The following is a 25,766-nucleotide window of genomic DNA, read 5'->3' as shown; positions in this document are numbered from 1 at the left end:
GCACCACAGTTTTATTGAACTGGGTTTCGATTTCTGTCTCAGCAGGCTTACATTATTTCTCCTCACGTCCTGCAGTAGAGTTGAGAATAAAATAATACAGATAAGGTGATATGTTAACTCAGGTTCAGGCCTAATTAGAATAGAAAAATAAGAGAAATGTATAGAAAGCTACTTTCTTTCTATTGTGGGTCATTTGAAAATACTTTGGCTCCTTATGAAAAAGGAAATGCCTGAAATGCAGTGTCACCGTTACTGCTGCAAACGACCACCGGTGACCAGCCTGGCGGATCAGCAGCCTGACTCGGGCCCAGGTCCCAGGGAGCGGCGTCTGTTCTGAAGGACTGGATCCTGTATCACACTTACTAACCACGAGAGGTGATTGCTTCGGCGGCAGATGTTCAGACTCCTTTGATTTAAAACGCCCCAGAGTGGCATTGATCCTGTGCTGCTCTGTCAAGATATGAGCATTTACGTGACTGCTAATAGGCCCAAGAGCTTACGCCTCGTACGTTAAGCTGTACTTACTTAAAATGCTCATATTTCACATCAATTTGGCAAGATTGACATTTGTTTGAAAAGCAGCCTCTAGATTTGTTTTTCATTCATTCACTCAATGTACTGAGGATTGAATCCAGGGGCATTCTACCTCTGAGCTTCACCCCAAGCCCTTTTATTTTATTTTATTTTATTTTAGGTCTCACTTAAGTTGCCAAGCCTGGTCTTGAACCTGCAAGCCTCCTGTCTCAGCCTCCCAAAAGGGATTACAAGCTTGTGCCTACTGCACCTGCTTTAGAATTCTTTTAAAAATGCCTGGATCATAAGTTTCTAGGTAATGAAGGAAAAACTGAATTTGGGTTCATTTAATTCTAATCACGTAGACACCAGCTTTGTCTTTCTGGTGTTGTTAACTTATGTTAGCTGTAAAGAACTGGAAGTTCACTCTGCTTCTTAAGTACTTGCTTTCATGTTATATCGAAGTATCTTTAAATTCTTCCGGTTGTTGACAGTGAGAGTTGCCTGAAATAATGGGAGGGGGGGGCAGAAACAGGCTTCATAAAAAAATAATCATATGACTCAGGAATTTATGTAATACCTTAACAAGAAAATTTTGTAATGTGTTTTGAAAATTGAAAAGAGGTAAAAGGCTTGAGGGGTTGGTCTTGTTTTGTTTGGGGTACTAAGAGTTGAGCCCAGGGCCTCTGTGTGCTGGTAAAGAGTGCACCACTGCGCCACGCCGGCAGCCTGAGGAGGCGCTCTCAGCGCGAGCCACCGTGCAGAGTTGTCACCACGCACCAGGGAACGTGGAGATGAAGAGCAGGTCACATCACAGTTGTTAATGCTTATGCAGACTTTTTATAAGAACCACGTGAATCATGTCGTTATTTTCTGCTCTAGGTGAGAACAGCAGTAAACACCATGCATTCCCCTGAACAGATTCAAAATAGCATTCTCTCTCAACTAGTTTATGTTGTCAAAGCAGCAATAGGGAATCTTTTGTAACTTATCTGCCAACTGCTTCAAACATTTTCTCATTATGCTGAACAGGCATGAGATTTCAATTTAATTTTTAGATCTGCCTGAGAAGGATATTAAAAACCACTTTGACTTGACAACAGAAGAAGTGATAATTATGAATTTTAAGGAAAAATCAAATAAATTGGGATGATTTCACGCAGATAAATATTGTGATGAGTCATCATTTAGTTAAATGAATCATAATTCCAATGCTTTAAAGTATAGTTCATATTTATCAAAAGCAAAATATTAGTAAATTAATTTAAAGAAGGAAGTCTGATTTCAATATAAAGAGCTCTCTGATGTTGAAAATAAAGTAAAACTAAAATATAAAAAGAAAACTGGGTTGTGTATTAATAACTTCGGCTAAAATTCTCCAACAAATTACCCCAAAATGCAGTGTGTAAGCCACTTAAAGTGCATTTCTTGCTGAAAACACTTTAGTGTGGGTTGGACAGATGTGTCATCGGCAGCTGTTCTCCAAGAAGTGACTCAGTCGGGGCTCTGGCTCCTTTCATTGGGGCTCAGTCATGGTGCTGCAGGGCCAGGAGAAGTTGCAGGCTTGGGGACCACTTTTTTTTTTTTTTTTTTTTTTTGTAGTGGGTATTGAACCCAAGGGCATTCTACCTCCAAGCTATATGCCCAGCCCTTATTTATTTATTTATTTATTTATTTATTTATTTATTATTTTTTGAAACAAGGTCTCACTAGACCTGCAGTCCTCCTGCCTCAGCCTCCCAAGGCCATATTCTTACTTCTGTCACAGAATGGTTAAGAATAGCCAAGGTGAAGTCCATGGAGGTCTTCAGATTTTCTAGGAAACAGGAGTCATTTACCATGTTGTACTGGGACATATCTATAGTAGGTTTATTTAGGAGAAGATGAACATTTGTTTTAGATAGAAATTCTAAGTAACCAATCTGAGACTATAGATTAAGTCAAATAAATAAGTTAAATAAATAGCTTTGTCAAAGCACCCAAACTTTGAAGTGATAGAAATGAACTCATATATGGCCCCAGTTGTAGTGTGCATTAGCCACATGTGGTTATTTAAATTTAAAGTGAAACGAAGCTGGGCGCCATAGTCCTCACTACTAAAAAGGCTGAAGCAGGAAGATCACTTGAGCCCAGAAAGTCAAGACCAAGCGGGCCAGGCAGGGAGACCCTGTCTCAAAAAACAAAGACAATATGCTAAATAGTTAAAATGAAGTCACTGGCATTCCAGCTCTTCAGTCACATCTAGCGCCGTGGCTGGCGGCTTCCACGTGGACTTTTCTGTCTCCTCCGGAGCTGGGCTGAGCAGGAGGCTGCTCTGGACTCCTCGTCACCCAGCCTGGCAGGCCCGAAGCCTGAAAGTCCAGTTCCTGTGCCATTGCCTTCAAAAGTCAGCTTTTTAGAAAAATATTTTCTCCAATATATTCCAAGTAACTTTACCTGCCTGATCTGAGTTTTTGTGTTGTTTTGTTTTGTTTTGCCTGGCATCTCTAGGTCTCACGGATACATTGTTATTGTTATGTGACAAAATTTTAAAGAGCATTATACCCCTCCCTGTCCTTTTAAATTTTATTTATTAAGCCTGAGGTGGTGGTGCATGCCTGTAACCCCAGGACTTGAGAAGCTGAAACAGGAGGTCACAGGTTCAAGGACAGCCAGAGCATGTAGTGAGACTCTCATCAACCTAGCAAGACCCTGTTTCAAAAATACAAATAAAATAGTGCTGGTGGTATAGCTCAGATGTCTAATGCCTCTGGGTTCAATCCCCATTACCCAAAAAATATTATTTATTTGTGTGGGGGGGGGGTCCTGGGGATTGAACCCAGCAGTATTCTACCTCTGAATACACCCCAGCCCTATTTTGTTTTTATTTTGAAACAGAGCCTCACTAAATTGCTCAGACTGGCCTTGAACCTGCGATTCTCCTGTCTCAGCCTCTCCAGTACTGGGATTACAGGTGTGCTCCATTGCTCCCTGCTAAAATAATGATTTTTAAAAGAAAATTGGAAAGATATGATATATGGCTCTTATATTCAAATAATATGGGCATGAATAAAAAAAGTAAAAAGTTTCCCTTCCTTCCCAGACATAATTCAATTTGTGTGTGTGTGTGTGTGTGTGTGTGTGTGTGTGTGTGTGTGTGTGTGTTGCTAGGGATGGAAACCCTTCTACCTCCATGCTATACTCCCAGACCTATTTTTTATATTTTATTTGGAAACAGGGTCTCTTAAGCCAGCGTGGCTGGTTTCGAACCTGCGCGATCCTCCTGTCTCCACCTCTCAAGCGCAGGGATTACAAGCGTGCGCCACCACGCCCAGCCCATAATTCAATATTTTTAAATGGGTACATGCTAATTTTGAGAGTATAAAAACTTTATTGGAAATAATTTTATTTAGAACACATTTTCATAATTTCCCACAGAGCAAGCACCACGGTGGGTGTTGTAAACCTGTGAACGATTGCATTGAAGGAGTTGATAGCCTAAAGAATGAAAAACTAAATGATAATATGAAGTGTACACACGCACACACACACGCACATGCACACACACACTCTCCAGCAGAAGGAAGCTATAATGTGCTTTGGTCCAAATGCGTGACCGAGGCCCAGCCCCCTCCAGTCCTGCAGAGCCATCTTCCTACCTGGTATCTCCCATGGGCTTCTTATTCCTGTCCAAACATACTCTTCCAGACCTTCCATCTCAGCAGACGGCACCTCTGCTCAACCAGCAGCTCGTGCCAGGGCCCAGGTGGGAGCATCTGACCTCCTCCTCATGGCCTGGCCACAGATTTGTCAGGTCTTCCTCAGTCCACAGCAGAGAGAGCTGTCCAGCTGGTCGCCGACCCCAGCCCCACAGCCCTGTGATCTTGCATGGATAGCGAGAGCAGTCATCTTGAAACCCAGGCTTACTAGTGTGCTCGGCCGCCCTGCCCCGGGAGGCCCTTCCCCACATGCCCTCGCACCGCTCTCTCAGAACACTCTCCCACCGTCCCGGCCTGCAGCTCAGCCTTCTCTTTCACTGCAGGCAACCTCCTGGGGGAGGCCTTTCTGCACCCCCCCACCCCAAACGCAGCCTGGATCCTCTAGTCCTTGTCTACGTCCAACTCGATCATTGTGTTAAATGCCCCGCTCCCTCCTAGGCTGCAAGGTCTCTGAGGGAAGGGCTGCTGTTTTGCTCTCTGTGTCCGGAGCTCGCTGCCCAGGACCTGTGCTTCTCCTGCAGTGAATACCGTTTCAGAGAGGGGCACCGTCTCCTAGGTGGCTCTTCAGGGGCGTGTTCACGGACTGACGTGGTTATCCTGACTCCACTGAATGAAGAAGGCAGATCAGAACTGCCGCTCGGCCCTGGTAAAGTCGGGAGCACCACTGGGCAGGCCTTGAGCCCCACTTCCTATCAGTCTCACTGCAGCACTGTGATTCCCTATCAGGACACCATTCTACTCCTGTGAAAGCCTTCAGAAAAATACAAATAAAGTTTTAGACAGTGGGTTTCAACTATTTCCGAATGATAGCTTTACCAGGACTTTTTACAAAAACAGCCTTCTGAATGGCAAAGCAGATAAGCTTGGAACTTTTTTTTGTCACCCCTATTGTCTTAGCTCAGGCTGCCATGACAAAATGGCACAGACTGTGCAGTTTGTGTAACAGAAATAACTCTTCCCACAGATCTGGATCCTGGAAAATCTAGCGGGGTCCAGTTTCTCTTCTTGGCTGAGAACTTTGCTGCGTGCCCACGAGGCGTTTCCTCAGGGAGTGTCCAGGGAGCGGAGTGAGTGAGCTCTCTGGTAAGCTCTCTCCTAAGGACACTGACCTATCGCATGAGGGTCCATCCTTATGATTTTACTTAACGTAATGTATAATGGCCTCACCTCCAAATATGGTCATGTTGAGGACTCAGCATATGAATTTGAGAAGGATACTCTTCAGTCTGTAACACCAGTGAATTCTTATGACATACATAACTTTTTTATTAGAACTTTTTTATTAGAACCTGTATAGGACTTCTCTTAAAATAGAGTCAATATGATTAAAAGCAGTTTGGGGTTGTTTGATACCATGCCCAAGACTTAATAGAATATTGGGAAATACTTATTTTTGAGTGTTGTTTCTTTGTTGTTGTTCTAAGAAAAACCACCTTGAGCCTGGCGTGATGGCACACACCTGTGACCCTCGGACTTGGGAGACTAAGACAGGAGGATCACGGGTTTAAGGACAGCTTTAGCAACATACTGAGACTTCAGCAATCCAGTGAGACCCTGTTTCCAAAGAAATAAATAAATAAAAGCTCAAAGGTAGAATGCCCCTGGGCTCAATCCCCAGTACCACCAAAAAGAAAAATTGCCTTAAGGAAACTGCTTGATTTCCTCTCGCTCTACTTCTGCTTCTCACTGGTTGTGTGGTGCTGGCTAAAGTGCTTTATTTCTTTGTGAATTTAAATGGTAGTACTCACCTGGTGAGGTTGCTAAGGAGAACAGATGAGGGGATAACACATAAAGCATCTGGGGTGGTGCCTGACACACAGTAGGCCCTCCTGTGTGTTAAAGCTCCGTTTGCCTTAGTAGCCACCCTTCCAAATTGGGGAAGTCGGGCCAAATTCTAGGCCACTGGAGGAGGTGGACACAAGAGGAGGGCAGCTTCCCAGCTGAGGACCGTTCTGAGGAACCGTGGTGTCGGTCTCCGCCTCTTGGCTAGTGCGAGCACTTATCAGCTGCAGAACCCGAGGACTCTGAGTTCTGGCACACAGCTAGAGTTGTACTGTTTCTTTCATTGAAAGCGTAGAGCCAGTAAGGAGATGGTCTCTCTTGGAATCTAAACGCCAAAAGTTTACAAACATCAGCATCATCTCCATGTACTATTATAAAACACCACTGCAGCGGTTGTGGGTGGCACGGGCTAGCCTGCTGACCCTCCAGGCGAGGCATGGCCGCTTGGTACGGTGGCGTCTGGATCATCACGCACGGCGCTGTGATGTCTCCAAGTGTGTGCACAGACGGATATGAGTGTGTCGGTGTAGATCAGTGTATCTGCTGCACATGTGAGCGAGAGCCCCATTTATCTACCCTCAGAGGAGAGGAGAACCAAGCTACTGAGTGGCCTCAGTACAGCAGCTTGTACTTACTTTTCTGGGGAAAACTGGAGGCAAGCGATATTCCCCGTTATCCTGTTTCATTGCTACTTATTCTTTTGTTCAGAGAACCCACCTTTGAATTTACTAAGAAATTTTAGAATCTTTGGGCAATATACACTTAGTGACTGCAAAGGGTTTTAGCCAAGAACACCTCTGCTTCAAGCTCTGCACTAATTTTCTAGTACAGTGGTGAAATACAGTGTTTATTGCCCCCGAGTAAGAAAAAAAAATAAACAGTATGTTCTTTTGGATTCACATAAGGGAGGAATCTAGATGTTCTGATGTAGAACCTCATGGTTCTTCTGATTAAAATTATTTGAAAATAACATAAATTGTAACCTACTTGCATTGAAGAGATCTGGCGATTAAATGGAGGATTTTGCTTTCATTCGTGACTTTATTTCCACTGGTTTTGAACCAGATGAGATTTTTTTAATGCACGTATGTATAATGTCTTTCTGTATGTGTGCCACGGGCTTTGTTATCCTTGCCGTTCTGTGCCAAGCCCCTGGCTTAAGAGCACATTGTCACATCACGAGAAGCATGCTTTAAATTCATTCCAACTTTTGACAAAAAGGAGAAGGGAATTTGTGTGAAGGTATGATCAGTTTAAAGAAACATGCCCCATTTTTAGCCGTCTGTTTCCATGGCAACAGAAGCAGCAGCCAACCAGAGAGTTATCAGAGCTCCTGTGAATTTCCAAGGCTGAGTGCTGAAAACATTGTCTTCTGAATTCATGCTGCAGACTGAGGCAGGAAGCCCACAGCGTGGTGGCCAGGAGAGCTGCAGTTCCTTGAATGCGGCATCCTGTAGTATGGGACCTCCTTACAGTCAGGGGACGATGCCTTAGAATTCCTGTCTCCCCACTCTGCTTGCTTAAGAGGGGTTAGCAGATGGCCTTGCCTGGAAACTAAAGTTAGTATTTTCTACTAAATCTCAGGACCAACTGTGTGTGTGTGTGTGTGTGTGTGTGTGTGTGTGTGTGTGTGTTACTGGGTATGGAACCCAGGGAATTCTACCTCCAAGCTATACCCCCAGCCCTACTTTTTTATTCTTTATTTTGAAACAGGGTCTCACTGAGTTGCAGAGGGCCTCAGTAAGTAGCTGAGGCTGGCCACGAACCCAGATCCTCCTGTCTCGGCCTCCCAAATGCTGGGATTACAAGCGTGCGCCACTACGCCTGGCTGCTACTCACTTTTTAATTAGAAAATAGTCATACCACAGAAATTCCCGATCCAGAGGCGTGCTTGCTCTGCAGTGTTGGAGCGGTGGGCTTGTGTGAACACTGTGTGGCTCTGCTTTTGTTTCAGGCAGGAAGTGGTCATGGAGTTTGCTTAATCAGTGCGGATAAACAGCTCTCACAGGACACCCACCACTTTATTTTCGGACTCTTTGCATTCCATTCTTAAAAATTACTTGGAGAACCTTACTTTATAATGGGAAAATTTGACCCTTAAAGTAAAACTAAAAATCTGTGATCTCTGGTTGCTCTTTTTTAGCATTTGTGAAAAGACCTAAATGTTTAGTCTCATCTTTAATGCAACATGGAGTTTCATATACATTTTAGGTAGAAATGAAAAGAAATTAGAGCCTACCACTTTTTCATGGTCCTCATTACTCTTTGCCCATAGCCTCTTTTTTTCAGTCTTCTCTTCCCCTTCAAAATAACATAACTACATTCCTACCACCAACATTAATTCAAAGATAACCTGAGACCCCAAATTCACAGAATGAAGTAAAATGGTTTTGGTTTGCCCCACGGTAATCACTTATCCATGGAAAATCCTTTTGGTAATTTTTTCTTAAATGTGGAATAGTATTATTCCCTTTTCTTAAAAAACTGTGCCTTGGTTATATATACCATAAGTACACCGTGTGAAATAAAACAGTTTAAAAATGTCTTTATATAGTAAGCTTTGTGAAAGATGCTAGAAATATAAGAATGAGTTTTATGTCTAAGGAAATAGAGTCAAAAATATAGCTAGGTGATAAATATATAATGTAGCTATTATCATAATCAAAAGATCAAGTCACTATTAACTAATGGTTAATGTGTTGGCGAGAAAGAGCCAGTTAGAGATGGGGAGAAAATTGAAAATTTTATTATTGAGAAATTGGTTTCTTAAAGTTTATTCTGCTAATGATTCTATTCTTTTCAATATTTTTTAATTTATTGAGGTGAAGTTCACCAAAAACTTAACCACTATAAAGTGAAAAATTCAATGGCATTTGTACTTTTCACTAAGCATCCAACAACCACCACTCTCCAGTTCCAAAACATTCTCACCACCCTAAAAAAAAAACACCCGCAGCCATTAAGTAGTCACTCCCAAGTCCCCATCCCCCAGTCCCTGGCAACCACCAGTCTGTACTTTGTCTCTGGATTTACCCATTCTGGATCTTTTGTATAAATGGAATCAGATAATGCATGGCCTGTAGAATCTTCTTTCATGTAGCGTAACTGTCTGCCAGGTTCATCCTCGTTTATCATGTACCGGCACCTAATTCCTTTGTAGGGATGAGTGATTCTCCACTGTACATAGACCACCCTCTGCCCAGGCATCTGTGGGTGACATCTGGGCTGTTCCCACCAGCTGGCCATCTTCCCTACTGCTGCTCTGAACAGGTCTGTGCGTGTGTCTAGGAATTGAATTGCTGGGCTGCAGTTGTTCTTAACCACAGTTTTATGTAATGAGCTTTAGAAAAGCTAACTATTCTAATTTCTTATCTGTCATCTTTTTCTCTGATAAAATGACATAGATCAGAGCCAGTGAATGACTTACCAGTTTCCTGACATCTCTCCCAGCCTCTTGCCTTTATTAGTTGGAGTCGATAGGTTAAAAATTTTAACACTTCTCTTTCAACTTGCTTTTCACTGGCTGCCATGATTACTGGCCTCAAAACTAACTTACCCTTCATCCCTCCCACTTCAACAGCTGAACTTTCTTTTTACCTCACTGAGAAAAGAAAGCCCCACAGCTGTGAGAGTCCTAGCAAAGCCGCGCGGGATTGCCCCGGACCCATGCCCCGGCCTTCCGGGTGCCGTGTCTTCTTATTCTCTGTTCTTTCTCTCTTTCATTCTCATTCCTTCCCTCCCCACCCTTCCACCTTGCTCTTGGACAGTTGCAGACTTGCTCAAGAACCTCCCCACTTGGAACCCACGCCCTCGTGCCTCCGTCCTCCCGCCTTCACAAGCAGCACCCTAGACGTGCACCTTCACTAACTGCCCGCGCGCCTGTCTGGCCTTACTCCTCTGCCTCCAGTCTGACCCCGCCATCACTTGAAAAGGCAGCCCCGTGTGTTTTAAGGAGCAGAAGTTTACCCGATTGCTTGTACCCTTTCTAGAAACACTTTTACACACAGCCTTGGTGCCTCACCTTCTTACATAGCTTTCTCTGGCTTCCTTTGTTTAGTCTTTCTACCGTATGTGACCCATAAGTGGCTTTCTTAAGAGTTCAGTCCTGGGCTTCTTTTTCCTCTTTGTATTCTCTCCCTCAGTAAACTCCCATAGCTTCAAATACGACCTAAGTACAACTCCAAGGTCCCTTCCAGTCTGGACCCATAGAAGCCAATTGCTATTTTGACTTCTCCATTTCCAATTTAGGCTTGTCCAGGGCTGAGCTGCTAATGGCCAACCTGTGTTATTTGTTTCAATAAATAGTCTACCCGCATGCTCAAGCCTGAAGCCCAGGAGTCACCTGTGTGACCTCCTCCTCTGTGGTAAGCAGAAAGTCCTAGACCAGGCTCTGGGGTCCCAGTAGATTTGGTCTAGCCACTCACCCCAAATGCCAAATGGTGGAGAGCAGGAAAGGAGCTGAGTCAGCATGGCTGTACTGGAAGACCCCAGAACTAGCGTTTCCAGCCCTGTCTTTGGGGTACTGACATGAGTCCTAGGTTGTATAGGTAGGGGGGACCAGAAGTATCCACAGTCATGTGGTCTTGGTCACACCGTGGTCTGGTTGATTATCTCAGGATTGGTCGGGAAGGGCCTTGTCCCTGGCCATAAGAAAGTTGCTGTTACTTGTGGGGTAGTTTTGACTCATCACAAGAGATTTATCGATCAGATCTATTGTTCCTGGAATCCAGGGTAACTGACTCAGCAAAGGAGACAGGCACAGAGGAAGGCAGGGGTGCCAAGCTTGCTACATCTGCAGGCCTAAGTGAAGAGTCAGTGCTTTTAGCACCAGCAGCCGCTAAGACCTATTACATGACCACAGACACTATTGATTCTGTTCTAAACATATCTCATCTCTGTCCAGAATCTCTCTCTGCCATGCTGGAGTTAAAGAAAAACTAAGTTCTATACTCAACTTTTCTACCCTGGTATATCAGAAATATTCCACCTTTTTTCTTTTTTTTTTTCTTTTTTTTTTTTTTTTTTTGGTGGTACTGGGGTTCCTGGAAGCCCTTCTACCTCCGGGCTACACTCCCAGACCTATTTTTGCATTTTTATTTGGAAACAGGGTCTCCTAAGCCAGCGTGCGGGGCTAGCTTCGAACCTGCGTGATCCTCCTGTCTCTGCCTCCCAAGCGCGGGGATGACAAGCGTGCGCCACCACGCCCGGCTCCACCTTTTTTCTAAATAAAAGTGTCATATAGAAAAAATGCTTAATGTGAAATTCTCAACTACTGTAAACATCTTGCAATGAATTGAAAACTTAGCCCATCACCCTTACTAATTCTTTTGCTACTTTATGGTTCCTTACTCTGCTTGTTAGTTGTATGGAATCATATTGTTTGGCATGTATCCTTAGGTGAGCAGAGATAGTTTTGTTTCTTGATTTTTTTTTTACACAGCGGGGGGTGGGGGTCTCACTATGCTGCCCAGGCTGGATTTGAACTCCTGGGTTCAAGTGAACCTCCTAACTCAGCCTCCTGAGTGGCTGAAACTACAGGCATGGGCCACCATGCCCAATTTGTTTCTGAATTTAAAGTTACCTTAAAATATGATGGCATATATTGTGGGTAAGGATAGGGACCAAAAATAAATGAATAAATAAAAACACTGTTAACGCCTATGTAGGATGATAGATTCAAAAATTTAAATTCATGCTCCATTTTTAGAAATTCTATCATTAGACATATCATCAAAGAATGTCCCCCAAAATCAATGAACCTATTCATTGTTTCATTGTTTATAATAGCAAAAAACCTGATAACGTATGTCCAATTAATACATCTATATATTAAATACAACTTTTAAGGGGAAAGAGCTAGGGGAGGGGGGTGGTACTGAGGATTGAACCCAGGGATGTTCTGCCACTGAACTACACCCCAACCATTTATTACAGTTTTTATTTATTTATTTTTGTAGTACTGGAGATTGAGCCTAGGAGCATTCTACCTCAGAGCTACACTCCAGCCCTACTTTATTTTTGTTTTGAAACAGGCTCTCACTAAGTAGATGAAAGTCTCACTACTTGCTAAAACTGCCCTCGAACCTATGATCCTCCTGTCTCAGCCTCCCGAGTGCTGAGGCACAGCTCTTATTTTTTCTTTTGAAGTGGGATGTCACTGAGTTGCTAAAGGTCTTGCTAAGTCATTATGCACTGGCCTGAACCTCAGATCCTTCTGTGTCTACTACTGGGATTATTGGCATGCGTCACCACACCCAGCTCCATGTTGCTTTTTAAAGTAAATTCACAACCTACATGAGTGATACGATCCCACACCATGTATATGCCCTATACTTTATATATAATACTGATGGAGTAGTCATGAAACATTTTCTGGGCCCATAGATGTCCGACAGCAGTTACCTTTGGGGAGAAGGACAGGAGGTCCCCATGGGAAGGGTTAGCTTCCGCTTTTCCTTTTAATACCTTTGGTATGCCCGTGTGTGCGTCTCTTATCACATAGGAAACCTCACATGAGGGAGTTAGCAGCACAGGCACGGGTTCACTTCTGAGCCCAGGTCCAGAAGGAAACAGTTCAGGGTATGACTTCTTCCCTTTGATTACGAAATAAGCCATTAGCAACAAAGAACTACAGATCCATGAATCTGTGTGGAAATATTTTTTTTAATCTTATCATTTGTGTTTGGAACAAAGGAAGTGGTTATCTTTATCAGGTATCTAATAGGAATAATAGCAGTCATAGCCACCACCACTTTAAACATTTATCTCTGAAGAAAAGTAGTTTATCAGTCTGCTGCCCTTTCAGTATAATTTTTCAAGATATGATTTGTCCTTCCCGACATGACAGCTGTCATTTTCAGTGTGTCACTAGCTGCTGCTAATGAAACACCAAAGCAAGGACTAAGCGAAGGCCGGCCCACAGCTCCCACACCCAGACTCTAGATCAGTGAGGAAACTGCCTGCTTGTATATGACCAGACCTCACTTAATCCCATCGAAACAGCACATAATAAACTCTTGCCAAAGGCCAAGCACTTCATTCTCTTAATGACTTAACCGTCTGTGTGGGTGGTGGTGGGGACTGAGGCCAGGATCTGTGTGTTACCCAGCACTGGCTGCGCGTTGCTTGCCCTCCCCCAGCGCACCCCCTCGGGCCCCCGAGCTCGGGTACCTGCCCAGCATTTCCAGGACTGTAGCTGCCTGCCATTCTCTTTCCCAGAAGATGCTGTTTCCACCTTGTTTTTGTAACATTCAGTCCTCAGGTGTCCCCTCCACAGACTCCCTGGCCAAAGCCCTGCTTTGCTTCGGCTTGCTCAACTCATGCTCAATGTTCCTTGTTGGTAAAAGGTAACTCTGTATGGTGCTTTTTCATTTAGCGTGAAAAGTACTCTCACAACATCATATTAAGAAAACATTTCAGATACTCTAACAGAAACAGAAGAGAGCAGACGCATCTTGGTTCAAAAAGCAGATGAAAATTTGTGTGTGTGTGTGGTACTAGGGATGGAACCCAGAGGCTTTCTAACTCCAGGCTATACTCCCAGACCTTTTTTATATTTTATTTGGAAACAGGCTCTCACTAAGTTGCTGAGAGCCTCACTGAGTAGCTGAGGCTGGCTTCGAACCTGTGTGATCCTCTTGTCTCAGCCTCCCAAGTGCGGGGATTACAAGCGTGCGCCACCACGCCCGGCTCAGATGAAAATTTTGAATTGGAGTATAAGCATAATACAGTAAACGTTATTTTAAGGTATTTTGTGTTGGAAACTAATCTGAAAATTTTGTCACTTTAATTTAGGAGCAAGGGGAAAGAAGAAGATGATTTTTGATATGTAAACTATTTTGATGATGAACTGTTTTTGGGTTGGTGGTTAAAATTTAATTTTTGGCTTGTATAAAAATAACGAGTTCAAAATACTTCTAATAACCAGATATGATAGCACATACCTGTAATCCTAGTACTTGGGAGGGTGAAACAGGAGGATTTCAGGTTCAAGGCCAGCCTCGGCAATATAACAAAGCCACAGCCACTTGGAAGACACAGTTTCAAATAAAAATTAAAAAGGGCTTGCAGTGTAGCTCAAAAGTAGAATGCCCATGGGTTCAATACCAGTACCACTATATATATATAAAATAAAACCCCACTTCTATTGACCTGATATAGTTTTTATTTGTTATGACAAAGAATAAGCAGTAAGTAAATTCTTCAAAATTATGTACATTTTTTCCCTGATGAGATAATAAGACACAACCCCTTGGAAATCTACAATTTCAATAATTAATTTTTCTCTAAATGAAATGATATAAAGTCATCTGTATCCATATTTTCATATATCTACCCTAATTTCAAAAGATGATTTGTACACAAAGAAATTAGTCTTATTACATAGTGATCATGCCCAGTATAGGTCACATACAAGTATTTCTCCATCTAAGAATTTAAATTTGGGAAATAAGTAGAAATAAGGAATAAACCTTATAGACCAAAATTCCACCACAGCATTATTTTTAGTTGCAAAACTCAGAAGCGACCTGAGTAAGAAATCAAGAATAGTTTATGCACTCTGGCATCCCTCCCAACAGAGTGTCCTATGTAGCCATCAAAATAATGTTTATCATTGTACGTTGCATACGATGTACTATGTTGAAGCAGAGACTCAGAATTACACTGAGACAAGACACCAGCATGATGACAGCAGCTATGTCTCAGGGTCATATAATAACGCTACCTCTATGAAAGCACTTTCTTATATCAGCCCTTTTTTTTTTTTTTTTTTTTTTTTTTTAGCAATCACCCAGATTTAATCCCTGTTTTAAACCTTAATTCTAAACTTAAAGACTTCTTAGGACAGTGTGCTGAGTTGTTTTTAGAATTTTCAAAAAGTCATTCTTTTTGGGGGGGTGATGGAGGGAGTACTGGGGATTGAACCCAGGGGCGTTCTACCTCTGAGCCCACATCACCAGCCCTATTTTATTTTTTGTTTTGAAGTAGGGTTTCGCTAGGTTGTTGAGACTCTTGCTGTGTTGCTAAGGCTGCCTGGAACCTGTGGTCTTAGCCTTCCAAGTACTAGTATTACAGGCATGTGTCACCACATCCAGCTAATAAAGTTATTCTTCAAAAGTATTAAAATGTGAGCAATTATAACATTAATTCTATTTCACTTATTACATCCCTTGTTTTCTAGGAAATATAGACACTCAACCATTGAGTGAAAAGTTTTATTTTTCATACTGAGAATCCTGTAGCTTCACATGTGTTCTTTTCTTGCATGCAATTATTTGCAAGATAGATACGGAAGATACCGAATGTCAGTCAACTTACTAAAAGCATGGAGGCTATGATGTTACCAGCCCCGTAGCAGTCCACCGACAGTGAGGAGCCAGGCCGTGTGGTGGTGGCTCTCAGATGCAGTCTACAGACATGAGGCCATTACCAGGAAGATTGGCTTCTTAGGCAGCCATGCTAGCCACCACAGGACAAGGTGCTTGGCCAGTGTCTGGTCTTCAGATTGTGTCCACCAGCCTGCCCACTTACTCACTGCCCTCAGGAACTGCAGCTGTGCAAGGGGCCAAGTCACTCGGCGGTCTGGGCCTTCTCTCCCTCCACATGGATGGGCACCCTTACACGGGCATGGCGGCTGTCAAGGGAAGCAGAGAATCCTTGCTGAAGCATCTTGAGCCCATCACCAGGAATGCCTCCCCGACCACTGGAAGCCTCTGGGCCTCTTAACCACTGCACAGTGTTGGAGGAGTGCCAGCAAATCCTACCCAACTTTGTCTTCAGTGCTGCGTGGCAGCTAAGCTGTGTGTGTCTTCCAGCTGTGCTTTTCCTGGCCATAGCTGTTCTACCTCCAAGGTCCAGCTATCTGTTGCCATTGGTTATATGGGTTTTTGTTTGTTTTACTAATTTAATGAATGGAAGGTAGTAAAGTTTGGTGTTTTTTAAATTATGAGCCTATATCTATTTGACACTTTTTGTAACTAGTACTGATGTATCAGTTTGTAATGGGTGGTATTTGATATGAAGGAATGCTATCATTGTTTTAAAACTGACCAACAACGTCAGTGTACCTTAGGTTTTGGTTTTGTTTGCCATACTGGGGACCGCACCCAGGGCCTCATGCGTGCCAAGCAAGCACCCTGGCTCTAAGCTGTATAGCCCAGCACACCTGAGCCTGTTGTTAGGACACTGAGCCTCATGTTCAATATAACGAGTCCACTACTCTTCTCCTGTTAGCACAGGTGTAAGACTAAAAGGTAGGATAATCAACAGACTTAGAAACATCTCCACTTTGGAGCAAGCTCACCTCCCCTCATTCCTCCCTTCATGATCTTTCTAACGTCTTTGCTTCAAATCAGACCTCGTTACCACAACTGCTGCTCTTCCCCACAGGTCTGCGTTCCATACGGCGCCTACGGACTCCCTGGGTTTGGCTAGTCATACATTCCTACATGGATGCCTCACAGGCACGCAGGGGACACCGGTGTGCGGTGTGCCTGGAGCCGGTAGCCACAGCTGCAGTGTGAGTCCTTGCGGCTTGTGACGATTTCAGATGCAGTTGTGAGGCATGAACTGGGAAGATTGTTCTGCACCATCGAGCGATGCGACCTAGTAGGGCTGTGGTTGGCTTGTTTGGCCACATAGAAAACTGGATAGAAAATGTAAATGGTTTGTGTTTGGTTTTTATTTTAGCAATTGGTAATGGTGTCTATGATAGTGTGATATAAGAAGGAATGTATATATGGTCTCTGTGTCTGGTTCCTGGCACAGAGCTCCTAAAGCTCTCACGGGTTCTTGAATAACAGAATGATAGGAGCGTCTTTTGTCGTGATGTTCAGTCTTAGTACTCAGTTCCTGACGTAAGAGGTGCTTTCTAAGATCTTTGGCATCTCCAGGATGATAAGAGTGGTAAGTTAGAGCTTGATATCTAGCAAGGTGACAGGTAGCCTGAGGCCCCTGGGTGGCTTCAGGATAGAGGCGCAGTCACCGAAAGACCAAGACATGTCATAGGAAGAGCATTGTGCCTGGAGAGGGCATGGAGCTCTGTGCCCCTTCCCATTCCCTCTCCCTATGCGTCTCTTCATGTGGCTGTTCTGAAATGCATTCTTCATAATGAGCCAGTGATAATAAGCAAAGTGCATTCCTGTATACTGTGAGCCAGTTTAGCAAATTCTGAACCCGAGGAAAGTATTGTAGGACCATCCCAAATTTGTAGTATGAGTGGCCTAGACCAGTGACTGGCCTCTGAAATAAAGGCAGTCTTGTGAGTCTGACCCAAACTCCATGTATATAGTGTTAGAGTTGAACCAATTTATTAGAGCCCGATGAGAGCCCTGAGAATTGGAGAACTGGTTGATATGAGGAAAAGCCCAAACATTTGGGGTGAGGTGTGTTGGAATTAGAAACCGGTCAAAGTGATGTGCATCCCTTCTGTGTGCTGCCCTCCCAGTAGGAGGTACCTTTGCATAGCAGCGTGGACGTGTGATTTCTAGCCACTTGTGACAGCTGGAAGGAAGGCTGTTCTCTTTTTTTTTTTTTAATTTTTATTGGTGCATTATATTCATACATCATATTGGGTAAAAAAAATTGTGTGTACAGACACGTACATATCACTGATTTAACCCCTACCCAATTCCCGCCTCATTCCCTCCCTGTCTCTCCCTCCCTTGCTCGGCTTAGTGGTTGACTTCGATATGTTCAAGTACATTGTGTGTTTTAGAGATTTTCCTCTCCCCCCCTCCTTTCTCCTCCTTTAGGTTGCCTTGTTTGCTCCTCTATAGGATTTCCTTTTTCATCTAGAGTTCCTCCTATGACCCAATTCTCCCTAATTCTCACATATTTGGGAAAACATCTGATTTCTTATTTTTTGTGACTGACTAATCTCACTTAGCATAATGTCCTCCAGTTCCATCCATTTCCCTGAAAATGATATAATTGAGCTGTTCTCTTAATGCAGGAGGGCTCCTGTTAGTTACAAGACTAACAAGCTTTGTCATCAGTATTGGTATGCAAATCAAGTTGTTGCAAATGTATATATTAGTCAGAGGTGTCATCCACCCAGAAAGTGTGCTGTGCTTGATATATTTATCTGGCAAGTTCGTAGAGTGCTTTGGGGGCTCTTTTGGTTTGGGGCTGTTGATGTGTCCTCATCTTTTCTTTTGGAGGCCTTTAAGGATCCCCTTGGGAGAAAGCAGACGCTGCTGCTGGACCTGCTCCCACAGACGCAAACTCCGTAGTACCCAGCTGGAGCTGGAGAACAGTCCGAACCCTTGTCTCCTCCCCATGTGCCTTTCCTTGGGATTCTGCCTCTCACGTTTGACCATCCTGAATGCTGCTGAGCATTAACGTTAGCATTCATAGAACGGTAGAGAATTCAGGCATTGATGCTATCAGATCCACAGGTTATTTTTGTTCCTAGTAAAGTACAGTGGGAACATACTATTCACAAAGAAGACAGTATCAGGAAAAACATCTTTATGTTAACACGCAACTGATTAAAAGCATCACACAACATTTTAATGTCAGAAATGTGCATATATCCTTTCTACATTTATTTTTCTTTTGTTTTGTGGAACAGACTCTTCCCTCAGTTGCTTCAATTCTAAATGAGAGGTATCAATGAAGCTTTGCGGTCCTACGGCCCCCAAACAAACACCAAAAACCACATTTCTGTATTCAGTAGGTTAACATTCATATCTAATGAGTATTTTTTAAGTATTTTTAAGAGCCGTTTTACAGTTTAAGTTCTTTATGAAGTGTGATTACTCAAGCCAGAGACATCACGTACATGGCCTCCAAATCAACCTCTTGCTCCAGTCTCCCTCCCTGGAAAAGTGTGTGTGTGTGTGTGTGTGTGTGTGTGTGTGTGTGTGTGTGTGTGTGTGTGTCTGTCTGTCTGTCTGTCTGTCTGTCTGTCTCATACACACACTCCATTTAAGAAATGCATAAGGTTTTTATTTTGCAATTTTTAGCATATTAACAACTCTTACTTGGCCCTTAATCATCCTAACCTTGATTTTCATCTATAGTCTGAGCAAAAACCAAACTGGAAGCTAAAATTTAATGTAAGGCTAAGTGGGAAAAGATTTTTTTAAACTTACTTTGTGTTATCCTCTTTTTTAAAAAAATAGACTTAGATAAAAATATAGAGATACAATAAAAGGAATCTTCTTTGAAAATCTAGGAAGATCATTTTTTATTAAATCTGGCAAACTGGTTATCCATATTTCATAATGTATACCTTGTTCTCTACCAGTTCTAATAATTTATTCTTTTATTATAGTAAGAAGTCAGTTGATCTATAGATTTCTTTTTTTTTTTTTTTTGGTGGTACTGGGGTTCCTGGAAGCCCTTCTACTTCCGGGCTACACTCCCAGACCTATTTTATATTTTTGAAACAGGGTCTCTTACGCCAGCACGGCTGGCTTCGAACCTGCGCGATCCTCCTGTCTCCGCCTCCCAAGCGCGGGGATTACAAGCGTGCGCCACCACGCCCGGTGATCTATAGATTTCTTAAAACTTGTAGAATGAGATTTGGTATTGTATATGTGCAAAGATTATGAAATTTAATTTCCCAATTTAGAAATTTCTCTTTGAGTTATTAGTAATACTTTTTAGGTCTAATTTTTATTTACTTTAGCTTCATTAAACTATTAAAATTTATTTCTGATAAAGTTCCTCCAAATTAGTCAGTCTTTCCTAAAAGCAAAATAATGAATGTTAAAGAATCTCAATACTTCTGTTTCTATGAATGAGATTTCCTTATTAACAAGTCTTAATGTATAAGCTGACTATTTATGTTTACTTTCTAGGCACCATGTGAATGTATTTAAGTAGGAAATACTTAGCTTTTGTCATCAAATTAATATTATTAACTAAAAGCCAGGCGTGGTGGCGCACACTTGTCATCCCAGCATTTAGGAGACTGAGACCAGAGGCTCACAGTTTGCAGCTACTTAGTGAGGCCCTCTGCAACTCAGTGAGACCCTGTTTCAAAATAAAGAATAAAAAATAGGGCTGGGAGTGTAGCTCGGAGGTCAAATGTCCCTGGGTTCCATCCCCAGACCTACAAAAAAAGAGAAAGAAAAAAAAAGATTATTAACTAAAGAAATCACATTCTGAGGAAACTTCAGAGTTGACACAATAAGCAGAACCCACAATGATTCTCTTCTTGCAGTTGGATGGTGCCAGGTAATGCCTTCTCCGCCGCTGCTGGCATGGATGCTTAATGAGCCCCACTGTGCCCCGAGGACGGCAGGAGTTGGGCCCTGTGGTTGCTGATAACTCCAATGGTGATTCTTTCCTCTCCACAGTGCTCCAACTGAGGCTGCAGCAAAGGAGGACAAGAGAGCAACTAGTGGACCAGGGCATCATGCCACGTAAGAGCGCGCGTCGTCCTCACTGCACTGTAGCAAGGCGGGCACGTCCCGGGAGAACTGGTCCCCCACCCCCACCCCCCATCAGTGCATCATTGACTCAGCATACAGTTACCAGAGAACTGACCGGGAAAGCCAGGCATCAACATGGGTCTAAGAGATCCATGTAGGGTACATTTTAAAAACCAGGTGCAGTTTAAGGCATGGGCTTGAATCTTGGTTTTTGTTTTGTTTTGTTTTTGTGGTGCTGGGGATTGAACCCAGGGCCATTCTACCTCTAAAGCCACACGCTCATTTTTATTTTTTGTTTGAAACAGTCTTGTTAAGTTGCTAAGGGTCTCTCTGCATTGCTGAGGCTGTCCTCAGACCTACAATCCTCCTGTCTTAGCTTCCCAAATACTGGGATTACAGGTGTGTGCCACCATGCATGGTAATTGTTATTTTTAATCACCAACTTTGGAGATTTTATTTTAGAGGGGAAGAGTGGTTGGTTTATATTGCCTATATAATTATTGAGCAGGATTTTGTCTAAAAATTAACTTTTACAGTTGGGTATGGTGGCGCATGCTTGTAATCCTAGCATTTGAGAGGCTGAGACAGGAGGATTGCTGTTCACCGCCAGCCTCGGCTACTTAGGGAAGCCCTCTGCAACTCAGTGAGACCCTGTTTCAAAATAAAAAATAAAAATTAGGGCTGGGGGTGTAGCTCAGAGGTAGAATGCCCCTGCCTACCATCCCCAGTACCGCTAAAAAATAAAAAATAAAAATAAATAAAAATTAACTTTTCCAAGAGATAACCTATTCATCTTTAAAACAATAGAAAGCTATTACAGTTATGCTTCCCAGCCTTCTAAATCATTGCTAGCTCATAAATCACTTATTGATTTTATGATAAGGAATTATTTTTCTCTGCATTTTTTCCCAGTGAATTTATTTTCTGGGCTACTATTAGTTCTTAATATTTTAAATCTAGTATTATTATTATAAATAACTTTGATTATCTGCCAGATTTTTCCACCACCACATTTCTCTGTGAACCAATTCATCAAACAGGATCCAATTTTAATATTTAAGACACCACTGGTAGGCCAGCTCTCATCTGCTTCTAGGAGCTAGACCTAGTCAAATCTGCCTGTACTGGGCTCCTAAGTCTCTGCATTGCTTCAAGTACTAGAGCTGAAAGTGATGCTTATGAGCTGATTGGTCAAGTCTCGACAGCCCAAGGATTCCTAGCCCTGTATCCCATCCACTCACCTGACTGCCATGGTTACACGTACAGGATGTTATCAGGCACTGGTGGACATATCCAAAAAACATTTTACGAAGGTAATTAATAGACAGTAATGTTTTGTTAAATACTCCTTACCTTCACACTGATATCCTAGAATATTCAATATATTGGCAGTTAGCCTAGTAAAGAGTCACTATAGCTTTAAAAGGAGTTGCATTGTGGTATGCAAATTCTTAGATTTAAATCCTACTTTGATGAGCATTTAGCTATGTGACCTCCAGAATTCAGTTAACATTTTTGAGCCTTTCATCAATGCTGGGGCTAATGTGTAGCTTGCAAAGTTGCTGCAAAGACCAGGAGAAGTGTAACTGTTTGGCCAAGGAGTTAAGTCCAGTGTAGGTTCTGAATAAATGATACCTGAAATCTGTCGGACATGGGGTTCTATGTGTCCTCATATTCATGCTCACATTACTTCTGAGGATGTGTGGGCTTTTTCTAGTAGCACATATGGCCGTCCAATGCACAGAACTGTAGAGGAATCATAAAACAGTCCTCTGGGTGATGGGAATTTGTCCCATCAGTTGTTGAAAATCTTTTGACATATTTGCATGGTTATTATCCATACAACTCTTATTTTAAACATTCACTCATTTTTCTTGTGAAATACATAATTTTAATTCTGTAACACTTAAGGTTTCAAATATTGTAGGTCTCCTTAAAGAACTAGTAATTAAATGAAAGTATAGAATAGCAGTACCTGGATTATCAACATGATAGATGATGTGTATCATGATATATATTGTCAACATGCTACACAGTGTATAGTGGTTATCAACATTGAATGAAGTGTCAACTCCTCTGTTTATACTATGGAAACTATTTATTTTCCCCTCACAGCTTTGAAGAGCCCAGCAGCATTCCATGAACAGATAAAAAGCTTGGAACGAGCCAGAGTAAGAAATCTCACTTTTAAAATGTTCTACTTCTCTGTTTTATTCAAAAGCACCTGCAGACAAGTAGCAATCTTATTCCCAGATGTCAGTAGAGAAAATATCATGTCTTCAAGGTACCCAGTGTAAACAGTGTGTATTCTGGGGGAGTCCAAATTGGAGAAAACATATGACACTTAACCTTTATTCTTTCAACACCAGTAACTCCTTTTGTACATAAAGGACAAGTCCTGTTTCTTTGCTTCCTTACTTTCAGGACCTAACAAGAGTTTTTGAAAACAGTAGAAAGTAATTCTGCCATCCATTGCCGCTGCACAAGGACAGCCACGTGATGGCTGACACCATATCCCTGAGTGACTTCCTGGGGCGACGTGACCGCCCTTAGCTAAGTCGCACTCTTGATGCGCTGGCTCTGCACGCATGCTGGTGTTTATTATCTTTCTCTGAAAGTGCCGTCACGTACATTCATTCTTGCTGGGAAAGGGGGATAATTTCTATCATGCAGCAGGCAAATAAGCAAATCCCAAAAATTCTTTTAAGAATTTCCCCAGAATACAATAATGATTTCTTGGAGTCTTATAGAATATAAAGCCCATGTTAGAACCATATTGTGTAAGAGTTGAGTATCATTCTAATGAAGAAAATGTAATTGAGGATATGAATTCACCAAATAAAAGATATCAGTATTTTTAAGAAATTTGTTGTCAGTGGAGTTCTATTTTACATAATTGTAAATTTTGTCAATTTTAACTATTTAAATGATTAAGCCCTGTTTTTTCAAAAGTTATCTTCGAAATCATAATCTTTTGGCTTTGCCAAATTTCAAAATAAAAGTTTATAAAGTGCTTATTTTATGCCAACATAACATTTTAAGCCCCTGTAAGAATTTGAAGGATGTAATTTAAAAATTTGAAGGCTATTGAGTAATAGTTTCTCCAAGTACTAATTTCTTGCCTTCCTCTCAGAGACATGACAAAAAGAGCATACTATTTATTTAAATTGAATATCTTGAAGAAAAACTTAACTTACAATAAATCATAAATAATTTACAGTAAGACTTTACCTTTTTCCCTCAAAGACTGAAAACTTCTTGAAACACAAGATTCGGAGTCGACCAGACCGTTCTGAACTTGTCAGGATGCATATTTTAGAAGGTAACGGTTTTATTTCTACGTACTTTGCTGCATTTTTTTCAAGGAGTGAAAGTTCCTCCATCTCTGTTTATTCTCAATTAATAACTTTTTACCCTACAAGCTGGCATTCTTCAAATTGAACAGCCACATGGAGACCCAGAACTAAAATATGATGTTAGTTAGATATGGGGAAGTAACCAGTTGACGCACTAACTTTTGCCCACCACCTGGCACCATAGAGGCCTCTCCCGTTCTGTTCTGAAAAGATATCTTTGGTCCAGAGGCTTTCTTGATCAATGCGGATGTGTGCCCTGCTCTTACATCATAGCAGGTACCACAGCCGCAAGTCTGACCCTACGTCTTCAGTTGCGTGGAGCTCGTGTAGGTGACCTGCCTCGGTGCCCACACCCGACATGTTCTCTGTTTCCCCTCACCCACAGCAGTCCAGCCTGACCTGTTACCACCCGCACCGAAGTCTCAGTGACCTAACTCATCACCTAGGAGGCTGGGCGGGGCCTTTTTTTTTTTTTTTTTTTTTTTGCGGGTCTGGGGATGGAACCCAGAGGCATTTGACCTCCAAGCTATACCCCCTGCCCTACTGCCCTATTCTTTAATTTGAAACCGGGTCTCACTGAGTTGCAGAGGGCCTCTCTAAGTAGCTGAGGCTGTCCGCGAACCACAATCCTCCGGTCTCAGGTCTCAGCCTCCCGAAGGCTGGGATTACAAGCGCGCGCCACCATGCCCGGCAGGCGGCAGGCGGGGCCCTTTTGTTCCCTTTTTGCTGAAGTCATGGCTCAGGCCCCAGTGTTTTCCTCTCTAAAGAAGAGTATTCTTAGGAGGAGCACCTCCATCGAGAACTCCTGAGTTATATTTTCATGCATCGTTTTGCGTCTCTGACTAATTCATTGAACAAGACCAGGAGCTTGATCCTGTGAGAGTTGTGTTTCAAGCCTTGCGAAGATTCAGGAAGAATCTAGACATTTCTCAAACATGTGGAGACAATCGTGAGGTAGAAGGAATATTTTTTTTTAGGCCTAATGATAGAATTAAGATAGAGAATTAGAGCCAAGGGTGGTGATGCACTCCTGTAATCCCAGTACTTGGGAGACAGACAGGCAGCTCGCAGGTTCACTGCTAGCCTCAGTGACTTGGGAGGCCCTCAGCAACCTAGTAAGACCTCGCTTCAAAATTTAAAAAAAGAAAAAACAGGGCTGGAGGTATAGTTTGGAGGTGGAATGCCCCTGGGTTCAGTCCCCAGCACCACACACACACACACACAAACAAAAATTAGAATGAGGTTGGTCGTACAGAGTATTGTAGCTTAACATGAGGAATAACGTAAGGCCAGAGATGTCCAAGAATGAGACCTTCAGGAGGTAACATGTTACCAGTCTTAGAGGTGGCCAGCGTGCTAGAGACCAGGGACCCAGAAAAGAGCCAGACAGGTGGATGCCTGCCTTCTTGAACGTGTGTTCTAGCGATAAATACAGATAATGAGGGAGCAAAGCACATGAAATACACATTGTGGAAAGAACTCTGCAGAAAATAAACAGGCTGCGGTGGCAGAGAAAAGGCACAGGCTGACACTCCATTAGGATTTGTAAAGACGTCCAAGGACCCAGGTGGTCTCTATGCCCCACGCAGGGCCCCCTCCAGCCTGAGGAGCCTAGACGGTGCTGTCCTCCTTACTCGAGGGCCAAGCATGAGTGGCCTGTGCCCGCCTCTGCTCCGGGCTGTGTTCTCAGAAGTCTGCTGAACTGAAAAGACTTTCCAGAGTTCTAGTGGTGGGCAGAACAGTAGCAGCTAGCACGGATCAGTGACTCTTCAAAGAAGCAAGGCCATGGCTGAGTGCCAGCGTGAATGGCTCCAGTGCCTGGATTAACCCAGTTGGAGTCACGGCAGATACATTTGACCAACTAAAGGAGTCATATTTGCTCTTTTTTTTTTTTTTTTTTTGTACTAAGGATGGAACCCAGGGTCATTCTACCTCAAGCTATACCCCCAGCCCTATTTTTTATTCTTTACTTTGAAACAAGGTCTCCTTAAGTTGCTCTCTTAAGTTTACTGGAGATTTAACCCAGAGGCATT

The 25,766-nt window shown here is 42.7% G+C and overlaps 1 protein-coding gene across 5 annotated transcripts in view; it reads left to right on the top strand.

Moving 5' to 3' along the window:
- The window catches only part of MRTFB (myocardin related transcription factor B), a gene marked incomplete at both ends in the record, with an annotated part of 185,771 nt that overhangs the window by 114,994 nt on the left and 45,011 nt on the right, over positions 1 to 25,766 (top strand). For 4 of the 5 annotated variants that reach the window (XM_080704642.1, XM_080704640.1, XM_080704639.1 and 1 more), the window contains 3 exons: positions 20,303 to 20,368; positions 22,493 to 22,548; positions 23,624 to 23,699. In XM_080704642.1, the coding sequence (XP_080560768.1) occupies positions 20,303 to 20,368; positions 22,493 to 22,548; positions 23,624 to 23,699 (198 nt within the window). Of the gene's footprint in view, positions 1 to 20,247; positions 20,369 to 22,492; positions 22,549 to 23,623; positions 23,700 to 25,766 lie in introns of all 5 variants that reach the window. The other variant, XM_080704641.1, reaches the window with a different exon arrangement.

This window comes from Muscardinus avellanarius (genome assembly GCF_963383645.1).
Source record: "Muscardinus avellanarius genome assembly, chromosome: 10".
NCBI classification, from domain to species: domain Eukaryota; kingdom Metazoa; phylum Chordata; class Mammalia; order Rodentia; family Gliridae; genus Muscardinus; species Muscardinus avellanarius.
Note: the sequence above shows the minus strand (reverse complement) of the source record. Positions and strands in the feature narration are given on the sequence as shown.